At 33.2% G+C, this 24484-nt stretch overlaps 1 protein-coding gene across 18 annotated transcripts in view; it reads left to right on the forward strand.

Annotated features, from left to right (window-relative positions):
* Positions 1–23633, forward strand: part of Myo61F (Myosin 61F) — a 241577-nt gene extending 217944 nt beyond the window's left edge. For 10 of the 18 annotated variants that reach the window (XM_067132725.1, XM_067132733.1, XM_067132727.1 and 7 more), the window contains 11 exons: positions 5156–5294; positions 5450–5681; positions 6096–6326; positions 9218–9395; positions 9675–9777; positions 10307–10434; positions 10723–10944; positions 12882–12908; positions 19888–19988; positions 20097–20196; positions 20557–23633. In XM_067132725.1, coding sequence (XP_066988826.1) covers positions 5156–5294; positions 5450–5681; positions 6096–6326; positions 9218–9395; positions 9675–9777; positions 10307–10434; positions 10723–10944; positions 12882–12908; positions 19888–19988; positions 20097–20196; positions 20557–20577 — 1482 coding nt within the window. In that variant the 3' untranslated portion in view covers positions 20578–23633. The remainder of the gene's footprint in view (positions 1–5155; positions 5295–5449; positions 5682–6095; positions 6327–9217; positions 9396–9674; positions 9778–10306; positions 10435–10722; positions 10945–12881; positions 12909–19887; positions 19989–20096; positions 20197–20556) is intronic. The other 8 variants (XM_067132741.1, XM_067132732.1, XM_067132738.1 and 5 more) reach the window with 1 other exon arrangement.
* Positions 23634–24484: the final 851 nt, after the last annotated feature.

Below are 24484 nucleotides of genomic sequence, written 5' to 3' on the forward strand. Positions count from 1 at the left end.
GCGGAATTTTCCTGTCAGGGAAGCCTGCATGAACTGATGAGCCAAGGCAATTGTATCATCACTGCCTGGCAGTATAGAAATTACAGCAAGCAGAATTTTCCCATCAGGGAAGCCTGCATGAACTGATGAGCCAAGGTAGTCTTATCACCAATGCCTGGCAGTATAGAAGTCCAGGATATATCACTACCCCTTAGAAGGTACAAACACTTCAGATGGGGTTGGGTCCCTCGATACATGATTGCTGCATGAGAAAGGCAAGATTCTCATTTGAAGTATCTTGTCTCATGTAAAGCAGATGACTGTTCCCTAGATCTTCTGGATTCAGAAAGGAAATTTCAGTGGCTCTCTCCACTTCATGTCAGGTATCAGCGAGCTCTCCCAAGCTTCATAGGAGGATTTTAAGTGGGAGTTCCTAGAATTCAGGGCTTTTGGAGTATTGGCCTAAATGTGGATTCTGCTTGGAGAGGGATGGAAACACACTGCCACCTTTCTGCCGGAACATGTACAGTAGTCTCCTTTCATACCCCCATACTCCTATTGAAATCTAGAACTAATAGAGACAGCTTAAAAATGAGCTCTTTCATCATTTAAACTTGCTGCCATAAGTATGTGGCATATTTCACACATGCCCAGCCAGCAACAGAATTCTTTATTCCTTCAGGGGCTGGCTTATGGCAGGTAATTAAGAGACATTCCCACAGGCGAAAAGCAGACTGCGCAATTTGCTGTGGCACAGGTATGTGTAGGTCCTTCACAATAATAGCCCAGTAGTGATAAAAGGAACAGGTGTTTAATAAAAATTACTTAGTGTCAGCTACCAGTATCACTGTATAGGCTGCAAACACTTCAAATTAACCCGGGCCTACCTGGCCACAAGTACATGTCCAAAGTATGATGTAAGGAAATGATCAGTGGGTCATATTTATAAAATAGTAGTAATGTATTAAAATCTTAATTCACAGTTACTACAATAACATTGCCTTAAAGGAATTTACTCACGAATTCTTAACTCAATTAAGGTCTATTTCTACACATTTCATAACCCTTGATTACCCGGTCTATTCCAAAGCACCAGGTAATGGTTATGTAGGCTACGTTAGTTGGTACATAACTTAAATCAATAATTATTGGAATTTTTGTGCCAAAAATATAAAAAATCAGTATCTCTAAGATTTTAAATTGTTTGGCAAAGCTCACCATTATGAAAAAGTACTTTAGTATTCCCTCAGGAAAAAGACAAACGTCATGCCAATTTTCTCAATACCTGTGACGTCAATACCAGCACAGTAATACCTGTTAGAAGTAGATCTGCATGAATGTATTTTCTTTAACATTGACGAGAAACCCAATATTAAGAATAACTGTGATATCATAAAAACATTAGTTTGATCATAAAGGTAGAACTAAGCAAGAGCTCCACATCGGGTATTACTTTGGAAATTGATATTTCCTATAGTATTTTGGTTGCATATTAAGAATTTACCATTATTTTTTGTCGGTTAACTGTAATTAACTTGTAGTTAACCTCAGAAGTTGTACACTCGCCATCCTGGAATGCTATTGCGCATGTGCAGTATTATAGGGGAGCTTTTGGTAAAAAGTGGAGTTTCCTTCACTGTGGGGTCCAGGGGGCAGAACCCCCCAACTAAATAACACGGCCTGCTAGGTTAGGGTATGTTAGATTAGTACAGTTCCTTTTATAATAGGTTTCCTTAACCAATCCCTTCTTAAGCATACGGCTCCCTGATCACTTGCGCATGTGTGGAACCATTCCATAACAACCACATGGTGGTCTGGTCTTTTTCCCAATATTTCCAAAACCCCGTGTTCCCAAAGGGTCCCCAACCATGTTGAGTAGATATGAGGTTAATAATAATTGACTGACATTAAACAAGACCATCTCCTTCATCAGCAACACTAAAAGTATAGGAAAAATCAGTTTCCAAGGTAATAGTCCGTGTGGAGCTCTTTCTTAGAAATACTGATTATAAAATACTACAAAGGAAATACTGTACTGGCCTTTAGTAAACATCAAGCCTCTAAGTCCAGCACAATTGGGAGCTACGATCGCGTCTGTTTCGTAAACAAGAAGTTAGGCTACCCTGATTTACCCTTTTGGTAACCTCAAATTATTTATCAATGTGTTAAAAAGGTTATAGCATGCAGTAGGTCCTCGACTTACAGTGGGGGATCTGTTCCAGCTTCATGCTGTAACTTGATTTTTGCTGTAAGTCGGTATTTTGCCTTTAACCTTCACTTATGGCACCATAACTTGATGTTTGGTGTCGTAATTTGATGTTGCATCAAGTTACAGCACCGTGAGCGGTGTTAACTTGGTGCCTATTCTTGCTGCTAGTGCTGTCAACAGCGTTTACAGTGCCGTAACTTGATGCATTCAAGTTACAGCTCTGAAAAAGCATGGTAAGATCGAATCCACCGTAAGTTGCTGTCGCTGTAAGTCGGTGACGCACTTTAATAAGTTTCAGTAACGAAATTGTCTGATATTATTGCCTTAACACTAATTATCACTGTCAAACAAGAAAACAGCACGGCAATTATAACAGCCCAACGATCTACTCTACTCCTAACTCCTTGTCTTGCAAGAGGCTGACTGACTCCCAATTCTAACAAATATAATCCTACCCATTAAAATTTCAAGGAAATGCAATGTTTCAATGGGTCTTAAAACTAACTACTTTGCTTGACTGGTGTTAATATGAGCGAAACATGCGTAGTCGAACACGATTTCCAGAGCACAACCTGGGGACTAGTGAACTCTAGGACAGACCAGAGTGTATAATGATTGTGCCGGTAAAAATAACATACTGTACCATAATTCCGTACTTTTATCGTACTATAAGCAAACTCAGTCAATATCAGTAAAATCCCCTCTTTATGAAAATTTCAATATTAACAGGTATAAATTAGCAAAGGTACTTTATATGTATTGTACATGTGTGTATATTCAGTTGTCATAATAATAATAATAATAATAATAATAATAAATCATTGAGACAATATGGGATTATATGGCTGATGCTGTAAACGTTTGTAACGTGTTACTTCAAGAATTGCACACAGACATAAACATGTTAATTATGGAATTCCAAACACACACACACACACACATGCATGGTATGTTACAAACTAAAATGTTAAGTACCTTAGTGATCTCCTTGTGCAGTCACTGAAGTGGCCAAATATGCATTAGTAATTGTTTAGTGATATATCCAAGCCTAAGGTACAGTACGGTACAGACTTTTGCCCATTTTTTCCGTACCTGAATCGTACCGTACCATACTTTGGTGAAATTATTGTACCATAATTCTGTACCATACATATAGACTAAATATCAACTGTACCGTGCCGTACCATAATGCCAGCCTTGGAGCCTGGGTAATTGTTGTAGGAATGGAGATAGAGCCCTACTGTTCTGAGTCATTTATATTCTATCACTGTGCCAACAAACACTATGCTGGCCGAGACCAACTATAAAAAATTCTTTGTAATTGGTTGGTCTGTCTTATGGAGCCCTGGGGAGGACCATGAGTGTAACTCCTTTGAGGACGAACAGCAGCTAAGCTATCAAAACATATATTTTTCATATAAAACTTTCCATAAAAAAACCATATGCTTTTTTAATGAGTTCTGTTTGTTTCTTAAGATCTTGGTACAAAACTGATAATAGAGGAAAGGTATATGGTGTACTGTAACTATGGACATAATAGATATATAAAAAATATCACTATGGACATAACAGATATATAAAAATACCGTTGTATATAATGTACTGTAACTCTTCCAGTCTTGCCTTGTAGAAGACGATACTGTAACAGTCTAAAGAAGTTTTTGATAAGTAATGAAATCTGATCAGTTGGGATGCCACTTTGACACCAAATAACTTCAGTGGAAGTTTTGATATATTGCATAATCATAGAGTCACTGGTATGGAGATTAAACAATAATTCAGATTTATGTGATAAAAGCATGTTAGACTAATTTTGGTACTCTAATTTTGTTGCTTTAATGAAGATGCCAGTCAGAATTTGGCATCATGTATGTTTTTTATTTTAGTTGCCCATGTTTGTTTCTAAAATATCTGACTTCTGACTTCTGATTACAGACAGTACAGTATTTTGATATTCCACTGTCATGATACAGTGTTGCTTTCATATTAAAGCTTGCTTTATGAATTTTCCTGCTATGGCAGTGATTGATTGATTATGAAATTTAGGTCTTGAAGACCAAGCACTGGAGCCCATCAGGATTATTCAGCGCAGCGATGAAGATGAAATATATAAATTAATGATGTGATTGATAATGAAAAGGTGAATGATAACATACTGCACTAGTAAAATTCAGTGTTAAAATATGAACGTAAAAAATATTAGATAAAAACTATAAAATATAAATATAAAAATTTTATATTTAAAATATATACAGTACTTAATATATAAAATAAATATGACAAATCTTTAGTAAATATATATGACAAATCTTTAATAAATATACTATATCTCATTAAAAAGATCAGATTCTCTCAGATTATCCATAAGGTTATCTACCTCAAAATCATCAATTAAAATTTCTAAAACAGTCTTCCCCGCTAATAAGTACTTTGCCCTAAGGCGATTAAATCTAGGACAGTGCACCAGCATGGTCTTGGGCACTTTATCAGACGTGAAAAGAATTAGATTACATTTCAATACTTTTCAAATTGATGAGAATTAGATTGCACTTCTATACATTTTATGTAGAAAGGAATGTCTTTAAAAACCTGCAAATTTATTGTACTGTGGTAGCCCATAAAACTGGTTATGCTAATAAACGTTACTGTGCATTTGATTTTTGGAAAAGGTAACTAATAACTGTTGTTGAAATGAAATGAATCATTCTTTATATTTACTAAAATATGAGGATTTTATTTTCTAAACAACTATTTGCACAAAGTACTGACCGTTATTGAAAGTAATATTGTTTGATATTTGCTATTTGAGTTTATTATTCAAATAATCAATGTCGTCTTCCTTAATGTTGTAATTAAAACTTTTATATTTGCTAGAATGTCTGTTGTTATTTCTTAAACACTGAAATAACAACTACATGAAGTGTGTATTAACTCTTCCATATTCTTGTACTGCTTTCCTGATTTTAGGAAGAGTTAATGGGAAAGAAGAGACCAGAAACTGCTGGTACACAGTTCAAGAACAGTTTGGCCAATTTGATGGTCATCCTTATGAGTAAGGAACCTTCATACATCAGATGTATCAAGCCTAATGATGAGAAGCGCTCCTGTAAGTTTGTCATATTTCTTGGCACAATATTTTCAATTTAAATGAAAGATCATTGTGAAAAACAGCATTTGCTAAATGATAACTACTGTAAATTTTTTTAAAATACTGTATGTTTTTCATTTAGTGTTATTTGTTAATTATACTATTCTTTCCAGACTGCTTCGATACTGAAAGAGTAGGACACCAGGTCAAATACTTAGGTTTGATGGAGAATTTGCGAGTAAGGAGAGCTGGCTTTGCTTACCGTAGGAAGTATGAAATCTTCTTGGCAAGGTACAAGTCTCTCTGCCCTGCTACTTGGCCAAATTACAGAGGTAATCCAAAGGATGGAGTAAGGGCCATTGTTCAACATCTTAATTATCATCCTGATGACTATCGCTTGGGAGAGTAAGTCGAGTACTACAGTTCTTTGGGATTTTCACTTGTGTTTGCAGTGTTTAGAATATAGCAGATAAGTGCAAAAATATTGTCCGACTTCCTAGCATTCTTTTTGCATTACAACTATATGTACTTAAACTACAACTGCAATATTAAATAAAGAAAATGGAAAATTATTGTAATGCAGTACATGAATACCTAGCAAAAAAATTACAGCAATGATTATCCAACACAGTATTACCCACTCACAATGTGAAATAGCTCATAGTGCTTGCGAGTCATTTCATCACCACTATCCTTTTATCCTTTCAGCTGTGTGTTTTTACAAAGATTCCTAGTGTTATGAATCAGTCACTAATGAGGTGTTGTAATCACTGTCATAGAGTCAAGAGGGTATGTTTTGTAAACGATGATTATTTTCAGGACAAAACTCTTCATCAGACTCCCCAAGACACTCTTCTACACTGAAGACAAATTCCAAGCTCGTAAACAAGAGCTTGCAACAATGATTCAGGCAAAATGGAAGGCTGTTATGTATCGTCGTAGATACCTAAAGATGAGGGAAGCTGTTACTAACATAACTAAGCACTGGAGACGTGTGAAAGCTCAGAGAGAGTGCGCTCGACGAAAGTGGGCTGTCGGAATTGTTCGAGCGTAAGTTACAAATCTTTGGTTATCTTGACATGTTGTACAGATCAGTTTTAAAAAGACTGTACTGTACTTGCATATTGGGAAAAATATTTTTATTCTGTATTGTGTTATAAAAATATACGTACTGTACTGAGCCTCCTTAACTATGAATAACTTGTATATCTAGATACCATAAAGTGTATTTCTAAATATTCTTGCTAGAATTTAAAAGAAAAGGAAGTACATATTCATAAATATAAAGAAACTGTCAGTTATTTAAAACAAATAAGTTCATCTTCATATTATGATACTTGACGACTGACTTAAGCTTAATACCCGTTTCAAAGTTCAGTGGAAACTACTGTGTTAAGTGGTAGTGTGTAGTTTACAAAAAATAATAAATTAAGTCAGGTAATGTCACATTTTACAAAAATACTATGCATAAAATTGATGCAATATTGTATTTTACAAAAATAAGTATTAAGTAAAATGAATGCAGCATAAAGCCCTCTAATGATAACTTTTCAATATTTTTAAGAGCTATATGACTGTTACCTTGGCATTCATTATCGTCAAACTTAAGTTGTAAATATGAAAGATATTTGGATAGTAGATTTTTCAATGCACTATTGCCATAAATAAGAAATATTGGAACACTAGATGGTTAGTAAGTGTGGCTTGGGTGTTATGAAAAAAAAAAAAATTGCACCAATACCTTTTAGAAATTATATTTGCTTGAGGAAGGAGTAAGCTGAAATGATCAGAGTTTCATCAAGCTAGCCTTATTGAACATTCACAATAACTCTTAGAACATTAGCCATAATTTTTATCCTAATTCCTATTTTAATTAAAGGGCATGTAGTAGTAATAACAATAATGATGATGATCATGACTGAACAAATATTATTACAGTATTATGGAATACTTAAGAGTTAGGCCAAATACTGTACTTTTTTTTTTTTTTTTTTTAGTCAACAGCATCTGCTTACACATTAGCCCATCAGACATTTCAACTGTACATGAGACATTTTTGCATTAAATTGGATTTGATATGCTACCAAATCCTGCAATTAAGAAATTTTTTTTTTTATTTCAAAGCACTTGTAGTTCTGTTGATTTACAATTGTCCCCTGATTTGCACAAATTCTAAACATCATAATCTTTACATAATGTACAGTAGCCTTGGCTGTTTTATTCTTTTTATTTTTTCATGACTTGTGACGATATTGTGTGTTCTCTAAGAAATGTAATGTTTTCTGGCTTTTTTTTTTTCATTGAAGTCACCAGCATAGAAAAAAAGTAGAACAACAACAGAAATATATTCAGAATACATGCAGACCTAGACTTAGGTAGACAGTGGACTAAATACCCTTAAACAGCGCTAAGCCTTCCCTGGCACATGCATTCATTGTAGTCTCATGCCAGTTGCCATAGAAGTGAAAGGAAAATGGTGACTGACTACAGTATACAATAGTATGGAAAAAGTGCATGTCAATATGTAAACTTTACTCCTCCCATCAATAATGCATGTTGGTAATACCCTAAAAGGTGCTTAGTGAATTTAGAATATTTGATTAGTATTTATCAATTATATATCAATTTTACTGTATACAATTTGACAGCATGTAGGTGCAGAAATAAATAAGATGGATCCAATTCTTGGGAAGCATGTTCTGGAGAAGAATAAAAATTAGTACCCCATTTTTTCCCTGATCTTCACAGTTCTCCCTATTCAAGGGTACTTGAAGATATTGTACAGCAGTCATTGTTTTTATATGGAATGCCAAATCTTATGTTATCAGTACAGGATCCAAAACTTAGTAGGCACCTGCATGAAATCATACTGAACTAAATGTGACTCATATATCAGTGATATACTACTGCACTATTAATGTATGATATGTCAAATATACATTGCAATAATAGGTTCAATAATGTTGAAGACTGTGTTGGAGGCAGTATTAGGGAGCAGCAGGTGCATAAGGGAAGTTTATGAAAGCTAAAAAATGCACCATTCATTAGAAAAATAATGCATCATTCATTAAAAAAATAATAGCCAGTGAATCAAAATGATGTTGAAGTTAGTTGCTAAGTAGATGGGTAATGTTAATATTCAAAATCCTCAGTAGACATTTGTACGAAGAAAAGATAACTGGTATCTGTTGTTACCTCAGGTAAGTTATTAATGGCTGATGAATGCTAAGGCAATGCAATGTTCAGTAAGAACCTAATGACCAAAGCATAACACTTGTGATGTACAACTGTTGAAGCTAGTAGCTTATATGAGTAACATTCAAAACCTTGTTTAGACTCTTCTATTAAAGGAAAGATACCTGATATATTGTTACTTCAAGTAAAAATTGCTGACTACCTTCGATAATATAATTACTGACAACTGAACACATGGTGGTTAATAAAAACTACCACTGAGGAGTCATTTTTACAATTGAGGCAAAATTTGTCTCTTGATATTTCACGCAGATTTATTTCCTTTATCTATGCATTGTTAATGAAATTGAAATGTTCAAAATTCTACAATAATACATTTCATTATGTGGCTCTTATACCTGAAATATAAGAAACCTTATTTGTATTTACACCTGATGGTGGTAGTATTACTTGTACCTAAAACCAATTGCTTGTAACCCATGGGTTAAACTTGTGCACTTGATTTGCCTTATATGGTGGAATTTCCCCCCCTTTTTTTTTTTTTTTTTTTTTTTTTTTTAAACCTAAATCATGCCTTACATACTAGCAAATATAATTAATCTTACTGTGATTTGACTTGCACATAAGTCAGGGATAGCATACATTGTGGTTTACCATTTTTATGTGCACTCAGCATTTGTATATGATGTATGTAGGCTATTGTATATTCTAATATTAATTTTTCTAATGTGCATACCTAATTACAGGTTTGTGAAAGGATTTATCACCCGCAATGAGCCAGTCAACCCAATCAATGCAAGATTCCAGCAGCTAGTAAAGTGTGAATTTTTACTAAGACTTGCCAAAGTCTTGCCACAGAATCTTCTAGACACAAGTTGGCCAGTAGCACCTTCTTCTTGCAAAGAGGCTTCTCCAGTTATTTATGTAAGATGTAATTCATCGTGCATTGATAGTTATTTGTTTTAAAACATTTATCAAACTATTATAATACTGATATTTCATTTAGCTATGGTACAAGGACCTGAATATTCAGTCAGTGAAGAGTGAGTTCAAATGGGCACTCTTATAGATGGTTGGAAGCAAGTCTTAAAAGACTTGCCTGAAGATTTTGTCCATTTTTGAGGGTCAATATATGTCAGTACATTTTGTTAAAATATGTTCATGTAATATTTGATGTAATATTTTAGTATATTTCTGTTGCAGGGTCTTCATAGGACGTACCTAGCCCGCAAGTATGTTAAAGCACTAACTCCAGAGAAACGGTCAATGTTTGAAGAGAAAGTCTTAGCAGAACAGTTATTCAAGGGTAAGCTCATAGGAAAATATCTTTTGTATGTAGATTTTGCATTTATTTATACCATATTAATAATTCACTTGGTTATGATTCCACTGGATACAACAACAAAACTCCCTTAACATAAAGCTACATAAAATAACTGGAATTCCATATGACATAGTATAAAAATATAATGTATTATAAAGAAGCCACAAGTAAATTATTACTACTATCCACATTATTTGTGAAACCTTGAACAGACAGAAAAGTTAAAAGCAACAAGCTAGAAAAATAGTAAATTGAATAAAATGAAGAATAAAAGTTAACTATTTTTAATAATTAAAGTTTTGATATGTGGATTTACCTAGCATATGCTCAACTTAGGTGGCAAACCACAGTACTGTATTTTATTTGCTCTATTAGTAATTAGCTTCAGTGACAAATCATACATAATATAAAATTTTATAACACAAATGAACTACAAAAGTACTGTATAACTGTGTTACGCATCCCCATATGCATACATGATTGGCCATAAATGGTTAATGATATTTTGCAGGTAAGAAGTCAAGCTACCCAGAAACATTGCCAAATTGGTTTGTGACATCAAGACTAAATACTGCTGAAGAGTCACTCCGAAAAACTGCCTTTGAGGAGAGTATCAAAATGGCAGGAGAGAAGACAAAGGTAATTTTTCAGGAAAAAAACATCTGGCTTTTGGATGGTCATGTTGTAACTGAAAGAGGATTCTTAGTTTGTTTAAATTTTGAAGTACAGTAGTATGGACTGTGAAAGCAAATCAGAAATGCTTTCTTCCAGATATTTTTTTGATTTTGAATGTAAATTTTATTGACATTGGGATTGGCTTATAAGAAATGCTTTACAAAAAATAACCTTACTGTATGTCAAATGAGACTTATCTTGAGAAGGTATTTTAACCTCTAATACAAAATAGCCTTTTTTTCCTATTTCTAGTATTCAACTCCATGCACAAAATATGATCGTCATGGATACAAACCTCGTGAACGCTTGTTAATCCTGACTTCTGGAGCATTATACCTGTTAGAAGCCAAAGAAAACAAATTAAAACAGAAACACAGGTTCTCCTTGAAAGAAATCCAGGGATTACACGTCTCTCCTAACAACGATAACCTCCTCCTCATTCAGATCCCAGTTGAAAATGCGAAGAAAGATAAGGTATGGAAAAAATTTACATTCTGGTTACTGATGCAATTTGGTCTAGAGTAATTAGTAGTTGGAAGTTTTACAAGAAACCTTGAGTATGAAATACTGAGCTCTCCCTTCTTTTGGTTATATAATTCACTTACATGAGTCAGGCTTCCTTAGCATCTCCTAAACCATATAATTGATTTTACATATCAAATAAAATTTACAGTACAGTAATATCATATCAAATCCTAAGGCTACAGATAAGTACAGAAAAAAGTATTAAATAAAGCTGCTTGAGAAGTATGGAGACTGCTTCACATAAGATACATAAAAGATACTGTATCAGTTCCATTTAGTGCCTTAACACCTAGCTCTCCAACTTCTTTAACTTTGCCTAGCACAAATTTTTACTATCTCATTTAGGTGGTATTTTGGAATAAATCCTTTGATCAAGCCCTAAGTGAGTATAAAAGTGTGACTGTAATCAAGTTACCTTTTGTACCTGATAATAATGAAATAATGAGATACGAGTTATTCATCTCTAAAGAACATGAGCAAAAGTATTTCATTTAGATAATTATATGAAGCCACTCTTATTATGCATTTATAAATAATTTAATGATGTGAGTAGGATACACAAATGTTCTCTTATCAGTATGTTAAGATTCACAGCCTTCATCAGGGAGTAAATTATGGGTAAAATTTTTTTTTTATATGCAGCAATAGCAGTTAAAATGAGATGTTTCCTATACATACAAGAGATTTTAAGGCATTTGGGTATTGAACACCATATTGAAACTTTATAGGATATTTCTCTCTTGCTCTCTTTCTCTCTCATTTATATCCATCTGTATCTTCATCTGTTCATATTTGTTCTTTTTACCATTTTCCCTTCAAGTTAATACTGTACTTTCATTTTATATGTTCTTGCATGAATATATAGGTTAATGAATTTTAGGGATACATACGGTTTCATTGATAGTGATACACATACAAGAATAATACAAATTTAAACTGTTGAGATGTCTACTTTTAATATAAATAACAGTTGTAGGCCTATTTTTAGGCTTTTGTATCGATATTCGAGTTTCTCAGATTATAAAATGTGCTAACAAACAGCGTACTTTTTCATTTTAGTGCACTACAGAAACAAATTCTGGATTTTTTTTTTATTCTTATCCAGAGCAAAACAGCAACCTTCATCTGACTATTTACAATAAAGGAGAGAGTTAAAAAATTTAAATCAATATCCTGTGTTTGAATATTATGAAAGAGCTTAATAATAAATACCCATTCATGACCTGAGATAGAAGATATGCCATGCTTCTCTAATTATGGTTGAGTGATTTCAGGCAATAACCATTAGAAAATGTGTATGTTAATCACAAATTAGTTACTTCAGTCATTCTGTTCAATCTAGTCATTCAAATTAGTAGAAGTCTTGCACTGCTCATAAATGAAGCTAATACAGCTTCAACTTTCATGCTAGAGTAGCCAGAGTATAGCTTCAGTTGTATGTGGTACAGGTCTTCAAATCCATGCAAGGATACTTGTTCAGAAGATATTAGTGGAAAGATTAGTACTTGACATTTCAGGACTTTACTCTTTGAGTCGAAACATAAAAGTAGTGTAATGCATGGTACTCAAGACTTGTATTGTAGTTATTAAGTTATTGTGATTCCTGTGTTTTCCTAATTTTTAACAGATCAGGCAGTCATTTCATAAAACTTTGATTCAGAGTTATCTAAAAATTGGTGGCATTTTGCATGAAACTTTAATATTCAGTATATTAAGGCTGCATGATCATGAAAAAAAGTAAATCTATTATATTACTGATCTTAAGAAAATTTTGTATTTGGATCATTCATGCTGCCTTTGTTCTAAATTTTTATTCAAAAAAAAATTTTTTTTTTTTAAATTTACCATACTAAATGGATCTATTGATTTTGTTGCATGTCATATAGAGTGAGGGTAAAGACACTAACCCTAAGGTAAGGAAGGAAAGTTTGCTGTGATTTTATATTTTTGTTTGTTTACTTTAGGAAAAGGTAGAATTAGACATTGGAGTATGAAAAATTGGAAAAGAATCTTATCAAAATAATCTTCATATACAGTATTGGCATTTTTTTCTACTGAATCATTTATACAAACATTCACATTTTCTTTAGTACCCATCATGAGGCTTTTATGTATTTTGATATGATTTTTCTCTTGGAGCATGCTTTTCATACATACCAGTCTGTGGCTTTTCCTCCCAGTCAGTAAGTAGTGTCCTCATTAAAACAGTGCTGACTAGCTATATGCATGTACCTACAGTGAGTTTGCATGACCTTTGATTTATGAAAGATGGTTTGAATACTAACTTTTAGTTTATTACTAGTGACCCTTGATATATGAAAGATGATTTGAATACTAATTTTATTTTAATACTAGGTCTAGCTAGTGTTACTCAGAAATTCAAAATTAAAATGAAAAATAAATTTACAATTGGACTGTTCGCCCTTCAAGTCAAGAAAATCATTTTCCCAGTTAGTTGTAATACTTCTTTCACAACGTTAAGAGCTGATGTTACATTTTGTGCAGAATGCCAAGCATATAAAGAAAGTGTAAGTATTAATGACTGCTAGTTACTACAGCATGTTTAGCACAAGATTAAAGATATGTTAAATGAGTGATATGGCTCTTATTGTGCTATGAAATGAGCAGAATTGTCCAAATAGTTTTTCATTGCTTTAAAATATAACTACTAATAGAATCTAAGTGATAACTGATTCAAGTTACTAGTGTTTTTTTGGATGTACGTCACATTAACCATCACTTAAGACTTAAATTGTACTGGCGTTTTACACAGTAGAGATATAAAGTGGGTGACAACAAAATAAACAAGACAACAAGTTGTTGGGAAATCTATACTCGCTACTCTTATTCTTTGTCTTCTTTTTTCTATTTACGTTATAGAGAAATCTGTGAAGGAAAAGTGGTTTGCAAAGAAATTTAATTTGGACATGTTTAGATATATCATTACATACACAGGAACATGTGCAAAAGTTTTGTATACAGTAACATTATTGTTGGATTGGGAGACTGATTACACTTACGTTAGGCTAAGTAACAATGAAGCAGAAATAAAAGTTCATGTGGTTAAATCTGTGTACCTGGTGACAAATAGTTTTTTGACTATAAGTCTTTCATGTCTCTCTACAGTACTTATTGATGATGTTTTAAAAATAAGTTAGTTTAATATTAAAATTCCTACATAGCTCTGTATAGTATACTGTAATTTGCAAGCACAGAGTAACAGCAGGATCAATATGTGATATTCTAAGACACTATAAACAGGCATGTTTTTTATTATCAGTTTTTTTAACATGGATTAAACACATAGAAAATAGATAACTATAGATTAGGAACTGATCATGATAACTGCTGTATTGCAAAGCACTTGATTACATTATTATTTACTAACAGTATTCACCCTTTTTTTTAATTATATTTTTGTTTGCCTTTGATTTGTTTACTGACATATGTGCACATCTGATTTAAGCAGTTAAATATGTTATTGCAAGCATGTGCTTTAACAGAATGCAGTTTTTTATTTTTGTTTTATTAAAAAGATTAAGGGAAAATAGTAATTAAGCATATCATTCCATGAATGTTTTAGTAGTTAAGAACTGCTTTCAGTTCTAAGAGATAAACACATTTAGTTAAGTTGCACACTATATTGTGACCTTTATTCCCATTAGTCTGGAAACCTAAAAAAAATACAACTAAAATATGGTAGTGCCATTGGCTTTTAAAATTAGTAATTTTATGTAAACATGTAAATTAATATATTAGTTCTCCTGCAGAAAAATATCTTTCACATCCACAGCAGAAAAAGAATAAAAATTAATGGAGGTAAATTATAATAAGGATATTACTGGGTCACATATTATACATGATTTCCCTAATCACCTCTACCCTTCCATTTTTTGGTGATGTCAATGAATATACAGTACTGCCAGTTTCGTTGAAATTGAGTTCGAGTAATAGTCATGTCATTGTTGAAATTATTATTATGTAGTTTAGTTTTAGTACAGTACATAAGTGCTTACTCTTCTTTTTGCAGAAAAATGTGGACATGGCTTAATACCAGTTTTGGCATTTAATTTTTTCTTTTAATTTTTTGACATTTAGTTTTTTGTCTGACACAATGGGTTCTATTTACTTTCTCTGTTTCTTCTTGATTTCATTTATTTTGTATTAACTTTCTCCACCTTATCCTTGATGGGTGAGGGATAGAAACTTAGTATTTTAATTATTGTTTTTTTTTTTTTTTTACATTGTGTGAAATCCCTCAAATAAGATTGTATTTTCCTCCTCTTAGCATTATTTACATGAGAAATTCAGCGTCCTGTCCTTTCAGTTGTCTTGCCCTACTGTAGCACCTATGAAATTCTGTAGTAGCAGGGTTATCTCAGGTGCCACATTTAGTTGTCTTACTATGGTTAGAGACCACTGAACAAATATTTTCAAACTTTGAACTATGCCATTGCCTCTATACCATGGTCTTCCATGGCTTTTGAGTTTGAGTTTCCTTACATGAGAGAGCCCTTGAGCACATTTCCTTAAATTAAAACAAAATTATCTTTGCTCCCATCTTTCCTATAGCTTGGTAGAATATATGAAACTCTAAATGATTAAAAGGGACCTGAAATGGGAAAAGAGCCTCACAGTAATGGTATACATAATAGTTTGCAACAGACAAAGGGATGCACTGCAACATGAAGATTATAGAAGAAGGCTACTTGAGCATGCTGTGAAAATATTGGTAAGGTGCAGAAGGAAAGGTTGGAAAAATTACTAAAATCAGTCATTCCTCATTTATATTAAGAATAAGGATTTGGCAGAGATATGGTGCTCAGGAGACAGAAAAATAGAGTGAGATCTCAAAGATTGATATGGTTTGGGCATGTGCTTAGAAAGGATGAGGATCATTCAGTCAGATAAGTAGCAGATATGGAGATTGCAAAACAAGACCAGTAGGGATTCCTAGGATATCATGGAAAAAAGTGATAGATGAAGACTGATGGGAGTTCAGGCAGAAAGAAGGTAAGACAGAATTGAGTGGAGAGAAACAATTTCACATCTAACCCCATAAAGGAGAAAGCTGATGTAAAAACGAATAATAATGATGATGAATGTGGTCAGTTTTTTGTGGCAGTTTGTTAGGCAAGTTCGTGATACTTTGGCATGTCCAAGGAGAATACTTTTATTAGTATTGATACAATTTTATTGTTTATTGCACATTTTCTTTCCAAGTGCTATGAAGAGGGTTTTTTAAGAGTAAATTTTTGTTTCATGGTCATCATTGTCAAAAGTGGAAAATTAAGATTAAAAAATTAGTTTCATGGTTGGAATGAATGGATAACTGATTATAACTGTAGTAAGAGGATATTCTTGTTTTTCCAGGGTTAAGGGAAACCCAATCTTTCATCCCCATATTCACAATTAGCTTCTTTTGAACTGTGTATTGGGGGGGGGAGACTTCAATCCAAGGTTATGGTTGTAAAGTCACTTAAAACATTTTCATACATTTAAAAGTAGTACTGTACTTGCTATTGCCTTAAACAGAGCAGTAATTAGACTAGGTTTATAAATGGAAATGTGACTAAAGTAGGGAACAGGTTATGAATTTGGAAAACATCATTATGGAAGAAAGTATGTTACTGTCTGAATAGGTTATATTGTTAAGCTACTTAACATTTTAAGATTCCTCAGAGTTAGGTTGTTCTGTTGCAGTTAGTAATGTAGCATGGTGTGACACAGAAATTTGCAAAGGGATCAAAATTATAAGGGATATTTCTTAAGGAGAGTAGAATGGGTCCAGATACCCACCTGGGAGGTCAGAGTGCACCCAGTAACAAGCTGGAAGGATGAAAATGGTTACTGCAATGTCCAGCTGCACACTAGAGCCTACTATACTATGGCTGAATAATTACAAAAGATAAATAGTCCTGCCTGCCATTGTTTTCCACTATGAGCAGCCATAGGCATTTCAGCTTCAGCTTCATGTATTAAGTTTACATTATTCTCAGTTCCTCATTGGACTGGTCGATGTCGTTCTTGGCTAGCACTGTGCTGGGCCCTTGTTCGATTCTCCAACTGGCCAATGAAGAATTAGAGGAACTTATTTCTGGTGATAGAAATTCATTTCTCTCTATAATGTGGTTCAGATTCCACAATAAGCTTTAGGTCCCGTTGCTAGGCAAACAACTGGTTCTTAGCCACGTAAAATAAGTCTAATCCTTCGGGCCAGCCCTAGGAGAGCTGTTAATAAGCTCAGTGGTCTGGTTATACTAAGGTATACTTAACTTTATGTAAACCAAGTCTTGGATCACTAAGGCAGGATGGTTGAAAGCTAATGGAATGGTAACACACTAGAGAGTTGTTAGTGCAGGTGTGTAAGACCACCATGGTAACCAGTTGAATGATTAATAAAATGGCGGAACACCCTGAAGAGAACAGTTAAACTTAGATGAATACTTTTCATCTTAATTCAGTGTTAGTGGGTCCCAGATGAATCACTTAAGGGATGGGAAAAATAATAAAACTTCCTGAGCTAGCTCTCAACTTATGTGTAGGTGGAGGAAGAAAAAATAATTATTGTAATAATTGCTTGCCACTGTTTAGTACAAACATAATGTAGAGTAGACCAGCAACAGGAAGGAGCCTTTACAAGCACATGCATTTAGTGTATGGAGTTACAGTGACAGAAGTATAGAAAGAAAACATTTGCCACAAGGATGGGCAGGGAAGAAGTAGAAGAAAAAATCTGAATAAATAAGCTTATATGTAAAGTGCAATGGGATGGATAGAGGAGGAATTGGTGCAGAGATCTAATGGAAAGAAGTGGAAGTCAATCAAGTACACTCCCATGTCTACTACCCTAAAAATTTCCAGATGTGGTTTAAAGTATTGTCAGAGGTCATTTAAGGACTGGTGCACTTGATACTAAAAATCAAAATTCCAAGGGAGTTCATATATGTAACCTATACAGTAATATATTTACACCTACTAGGTCATTCTCTCAGGCGTGTTGTGCATACAAAGCAGTTAAGGATAGAGCAGTGTGAAGGGTGAGAATTAAGGTAAAATAAATCCTTACTTCAGGCTGGCAAAGGAAGAAGGAAAGCAAGAACAAAAAGGTAATACAGATTTACAGAATTGCAGCAACATCTAATTGGCACATGAATATGCCAGGCCTTTGATGTTCATACATTAAATGCAAAGAAGCAGCCATCAAAATGGAGCTGAACTTGACTATTTTACTGATATATAGTGACAGACAGCGCACCTCATGCGGTGCACTTTAGGCATTACTTAAGGTTCTCTGCAGCATACCTTCAGCTCCTAGGTGCAGCTCCTTTCATTTCTTTTACTGTACGTCTGTTCATATCTTTCTTCCATCTTACTTTCCACTCTCTCCTATTATTCCATAGTGCAACTGTGAGGTTTGCCTCCTGTTACACCTTTAAAACCTTATTTATTCCAGTTCCATAGTGGCAGAAGGTGGCCAAGAAAGAAATATAAAGACTAAGGACACCCTTATTGAAAAGAGAAAGGAGAAAATGCAAACATCACTTACAAACCAAAACTCTACATTAAATATGGTCTTTGGGAGACTGGGCTTATACAGTACTTTTCTGGAGGGGCACTTCTAACTCCCTGGAGGAAAATTATGATAGTGAATTCTGATTGGTATTAATAAGTTTGTACTGAAATGAACAGAAAAAGAATCTAGTTAAGGCAATTGTTGGTATTCCATATAAATGCTGTTTTACTTAAGGGATGGTCCAGACCCTTCTTGGGTTTCTGTGATGTTGAATTTGGGTTATTTTCATACATTTTCTGCCAATAGTCTCAAATCTTTGGCATTTTTATGATTCAGCTTTTGCTGCTTGATTCATCCAGCTAGTCGCTGCATGGAAATTTATTTAACATGACCAGCTAGTTGCAGCTTGGAAATTTATTTAACATGACCAGCTAGTTGCAGCTTGGAAATTTATTTAACATGACCAGCTAGTTGCAGCATCGAAATTTGTTTAGCATGGCTTATGTTCCTCAGTTATTTTAATTAGCAAAGAAATTTTTTATAATTCTGTTGTATACTTTGGCATATCCTTTACAAATCCTTGTTTCTCATATTCAGTGCTTGTATATGGATATGAATGTGTTCAGTCTTTGGGCCAAGTAACTGACACACAATGCTCACATATTTATACTCATGTTTAAAAGGTCATCCAGAAATTTTGAATAACACACTCAAGTTGGATATGCAGCCATTTTTATATTTGAATAAAAGTCATTTGAATATTTCCATACATTTGTGTTGCTACTCTCAGCTTTCCAGTTCTTAGACTACTAAAATACAATATTATTTTAGTGTTTTTCAGTTTGAAGGCATTTACACATATGGTTTGTTTAGTTGTATTAACTGGCATTTAATGTAACCCTATTTATTATTATAAGTTGAGTTCCATAACCTTTATTACCTTCAGTAAAAGTTTTTCTTCACCCCTCTGGTAGAATTATGTCAGTCATCTAGTTCACTGCCACTATACTATGTATACTATATTCCTGACAATTACTGTACCATCATTACTTCTGTATAAACACCTGTTAGCAGTTCTTTATAGTTTACTATTAAAGCCTATAAGTTTGTGTACGGTATACTTTTAATTCATCTGTTTCTTTACTATCTTAAGATTCTTATCATTCGCTTGATGTTTTCATAGCATTCTGCTTTGTCATTTCTAAAGGGCTGCTGATAATGAACTTCTCTTCTTGGCAAGGAAGGGTTTAGGGGGAAAGCTAATGTAAAGATATTTGCAAGTGCCTAACGAATTAGGATTTATCATGTAGTGTATGTGACCCAGTAAACTTATTTTGTATTTAGATTGTGTACTTATGACATTTATCCAATCGCAGGGCGACTTGATTCTCAATGTTCCCAATGTCACAGAAACAGTAACAAAGATCATTACTGTTAGCGACAACAGTGAAGTCCTCAAAATAGCAGATACTGACTGGTAAGCTGTTTGATTAGTTCATTTGTGATACATGCCAAGAAATGATAGTAAAGATCACCTTCATCTTCCTTTCATTTTCCTTGAATTAAAATTAATCTATCTTTTCAGCATTGGCCATACAATGAAGAATGGAAAACAAGGCACCATTATGCTGGACACAGGTGCAATGACTGTGATCAACAAGAACAAAGAGGGCAAACTGCTTGTAGTAAGTACACCTCCACAATTTTTCTAGAAATTTTCCTCTCACTATTTGTAGTAACTACTGTTACGTTATTTGGCATACAATAATGATTGTGTACAATTGCTCTAGTGTAAATATTTATCCATACACTGCACAGTACAGGTTTTAACCCTAAAATTCTGGTTTTATGGAAGTACCATAATAGTTGTACTTTTTCATTTGATTGCCAATATTAAAAGTACAGTACTGTATTAGGCAATTAAATTAAAAAGTATATTTGAAAAGTATTTTTTCCTTTTAATTAACTTTTATATAATTTGATATAGACTGAATATTATATTAACAATAACCTTTAGAAATTTTATGAAATCATCCTACTTACAGGTGGCTGGACCAGGTCAGTGAAAGCAAAAATGTTGAACAAATGTTCAGCGAACAGGATGTACGATTAACTGTTGTGAGATTTAGGTATGACAGATGCACAGATGTGTGTTCCTATTTTTATATTTTTAATGCATATGTACCCTTCTTATCGTAAGATTGGAAGAATCGAAGATGCCTAATTTAGCTGTACATTTACTATAAGAATGAGCAAAATGCAAGTTATGTTTTAGGCAATCCTATGGTAGTACTATTGGTTTGTGTGACTGAACTTTTAGGTGCATAAACTTGGAATTGAATCATGAAATTTCTGCACTCGTTGTTTACTGTAAATATTGATGAATCGTTCTTGTTTTCTTTTGAACAAAGGAATCATATGGTGTATATACCAATACACCAATTTGTGGGTTTTCCAATTTACAACATTCACACTGCACATTTTAATTTTGCCCAAGCCTTCCAAAGTGCTTCTTTTTATGAATAAAATTCATATTTATTTATTCACTCGCCATTCATAAATTTCATCCAAACATTACAAATTTAAATCATGAAGATGTTTAATAGTAACAAAAAACAAGCCTTTATGAGTTACCAAGCTAGATATTCTTGTCACGTTACATATTTACTTTGCTACTTAATTTAATAGGTTCTAACTAGTCAATAAAAGATTACCTTTTAAGTTTAAATACTGTGATATAAACAGCACAGTTGGTGGTATGTAATTTGGATAAAGTTTAAGGATAGTAATGTTAAAACTATGTAGCTTTTGTCTTCCATTAAATTTAGAGGGGGAATATTGCTATTGAATAGTTAAATTTTACTAGAGTCAGCAGTGATAGCTTATCCTTAAACTAAGCATTCCTGTATTACAAGTACCTTGCACTGTTATTGGTAGCAGTCAACAGCATTATTAATGTAAAGGGCTGCATTACCTTATCCATCATATACTGTCTCATAAAAACTTGAATCAGGCATACATAAAAATATCAAACAGTAATCAAAAGGTCTTGAGAAATTTTCCCATGAAAAATGTTCATTACAAATTTTAGATAATTGTTTAATCAGTTTGCTTTCCAAATTTCCTCTAAAATTATTCTTTACTAATCGTCTCAACAACTATGAAGGGTTCAAAAGGTTCAGTCTTTCTACAAATAATGCAGAGCCTCAATTTTAGTTAGTAGACATTTACAGCTTTTATACTATAATGAAATTTATATGAGTAAGAATGATCCATAAGAACTTTACTGTACTGCTAAAATCTATGTTGCAAGGTCATTTTAGGAAGTTTCTTTACCTTTAGTCAAATGGTGCTAAGAGATCATAATGCTGAACAGTGATACGTGACTGAGGTATCCTGCCAATAACTTAAGAATATATATATATAGCTTAATCATAGTACTTAATTACAGTTCTGAGCACTTGCACTCCCGCGTTTTGAGTTCTGTTGTGAAACTGTAAAAATATTGTAGAGTATACCGTAGTTTAAGGTTTATTATTTTTTGCAGAAATGTACTATGTAATGTTTTCTTTTACACTTCAGTAAACCTCTAAAACCCTTCTTAGACTGAAGTATCCATATTTAAAGGTCAGTTTTAGTTGTAGAAAAGTATCACAATATAGTTGGTCCTTTGTTGCAGATACACTGGTAATTTTTATTATAAGGTAAGGTTAAAACCTTAATTTTAGAGACCAGACTTTACAGATGCAGCCACTTTGTGATATTTTTTTTTTTGTGATTGTATTAAAAATGAATTTGCATTTAATATTAGCATTACGATTGATCGTATTGTTCATGTACTTATACATGTGATCATAGTGGTTACTCTAGTAAGCTTGATATCTGTGAGTGGTAAGATTTCAACATGCTGGTAATCTGGCCTTTTGCTGTAATTTATGAATTTAGATTCTTTAACAATATTCCATGGCATATAATGTCTTAGCTATTAAATGCTCCAAAATGACCTATGTGCGTAAAGATCCATTCAGTGTAATTTATTTGGAAGCATACTGCAGTGATTCTGTAAAAGCAAATAATTAGATTTCCATGTTTTTGTGAATTTGCATTTCAGTTCCTTGTAGCCTGCTTTTCTTGATACGCATAATGCATTCCTTTTAATGACTCAATGCAAAGCTGTTGTTTATATGGTAGGAAATAAAGTTAGGTAAAAATACCAAAACACTGGACCAAAATTTAAGTTTTCACATACATTCCAATTTTCATTTTTATAATTACGGAATATGCTAGAAAGCTTCAGCAATTACATTCTCCGATAAACTTAAAACTAAGAGGCTCTGGGAAGTGTGGAGAAACCTATTTTGTGTTCTGACTTTGACCAATTTTTTGCTGCAGTATACAAGGAATATTTTGTCAAGAATTATCATGCCATAATGTATAATCTGCCATAAAGTTTTATGTTCATTGTAAACTAGTCTTTAGATTTTACACTTTTATAGCTTCTTGTGACTAAATGAAAGTTGTAACTCTTGGTGCTAATGAGTATATAAATGCAATACAGTACTTGATACTTCTGTATTTTCTCTGTATGCAGAAGTTTTTTATTTTTAGAATTTGTTCTAAGAAGGGCTTTTGTAGAGTACAAAATTTACTTTTGTTGTGATGACCTTATCTAAAAAATCTAGGAAACATAATTTAGTTATTTTACATCCAAGTATTTTTTTGTTGTTTACTTACCTGAGTTGTATTCCTTAGAGCAATATAGTACAGTATTTTGTTCTTTGTTTACGCAAGACAAATGAAAGCACTTACATAAATGGCATTCAGCATGTTGCATTGCTAATTTTTCCAGGGTATTGAATTGTGCCTTAACCGTCAGCACCATGAGCAATACTGCATCTGTAAATTAGATAAAAGAGCAGTTTAACAATTCAAACATCATGAAACAGATTTTAACCTACACTATACAGTATAGATAATCTATATGGACATCACTGAATGCCATGTAGATTCACACAGGTTGTACAGATTTTGAGCATTTTCATGTGAATGAAAGAGTTTTGTGATTTGAGTAAAATGTGCCTTTATGTGCCAAGAAAATGGAAATAAAAATAAAAAATTAAAATCTTGTATTTTATCCTTACCATCAAATAATTCTTAAAAATTATAATTGGGGAGTTTATCAGTATACTGTAATGGAAGTATCCCTAAAGGAGATGACTTCTAATCACTCAAAGCCTTTGTGTTGGTACCACAAGAAAGAGGTCCTAAATAATGATAAAATGAGTTCAAGGAGACTTCTTACACCAAGACAAGGGAGAAAATACAAATGCCAAATTTCGAAACCTGATTTGCTCCATACTTATGTTTCCTTACAGGATTACACAGTAAATTCAGTCTAAAATACCAAGCATCCTCAAGAATGATTATTATTAATACTGTATAGTAAAAGGATTAGTTCTTAAATGAAGCAAACCATATTTCTAGGTTCCTCAACTTGGACCAGTTCAAAGAGCAGACACCTGCTTATGTAAAGTCAAAAATAACTTTTTCCAGAAAAAGTTTCATTTTGATATTTACAAGATGTTACTTGGAAATGTGATTACATGAGAATACTACAGAATGGAGCTAGAGTGGAAGAGAAATAAGTCATAGAAAAAAAATAATGATAACAGTAGAAGAGGGTAAGAGAATACTCCATATTCAGTGTTGTTTTCTGTCCCCATATCTCTGAAGGTTACAACAATTACTATTACCTACACACTTGCTCTCTGTTCTTGAATAAACTATTTATTACTATATATATTTTGTGACTACATGATTTTTCTTCATAAGGGGCACTAAATGCATCACACATCAATTCAAGTGCTGCAATTTAGTTACTTTAGTAAATATGATATTGCTATTTCCATCCTTTCTTCGATCTTTTCCTTGTTAAGACTTAAGCCTATATCCAACACCTTCATCCTCAGCTCT

Source organism: Macrobrachium rosenbergii, chromosome 32 (genome assembly GCF_040412425.1).
Source record: "Macrobrachium rosenbergii isolate ZJJX-2024 chromosome 32, ASM4041242v1, whole genome shotgun sequence".
Classification (NCBI taxonomy): domain Eukaryota; kingdom Metazoa; phylum Arthropoda; class Malacostraca; order Decapoda; family Palaemonidae; genus Macrobrachium; species Macrobrachium rosenbergii.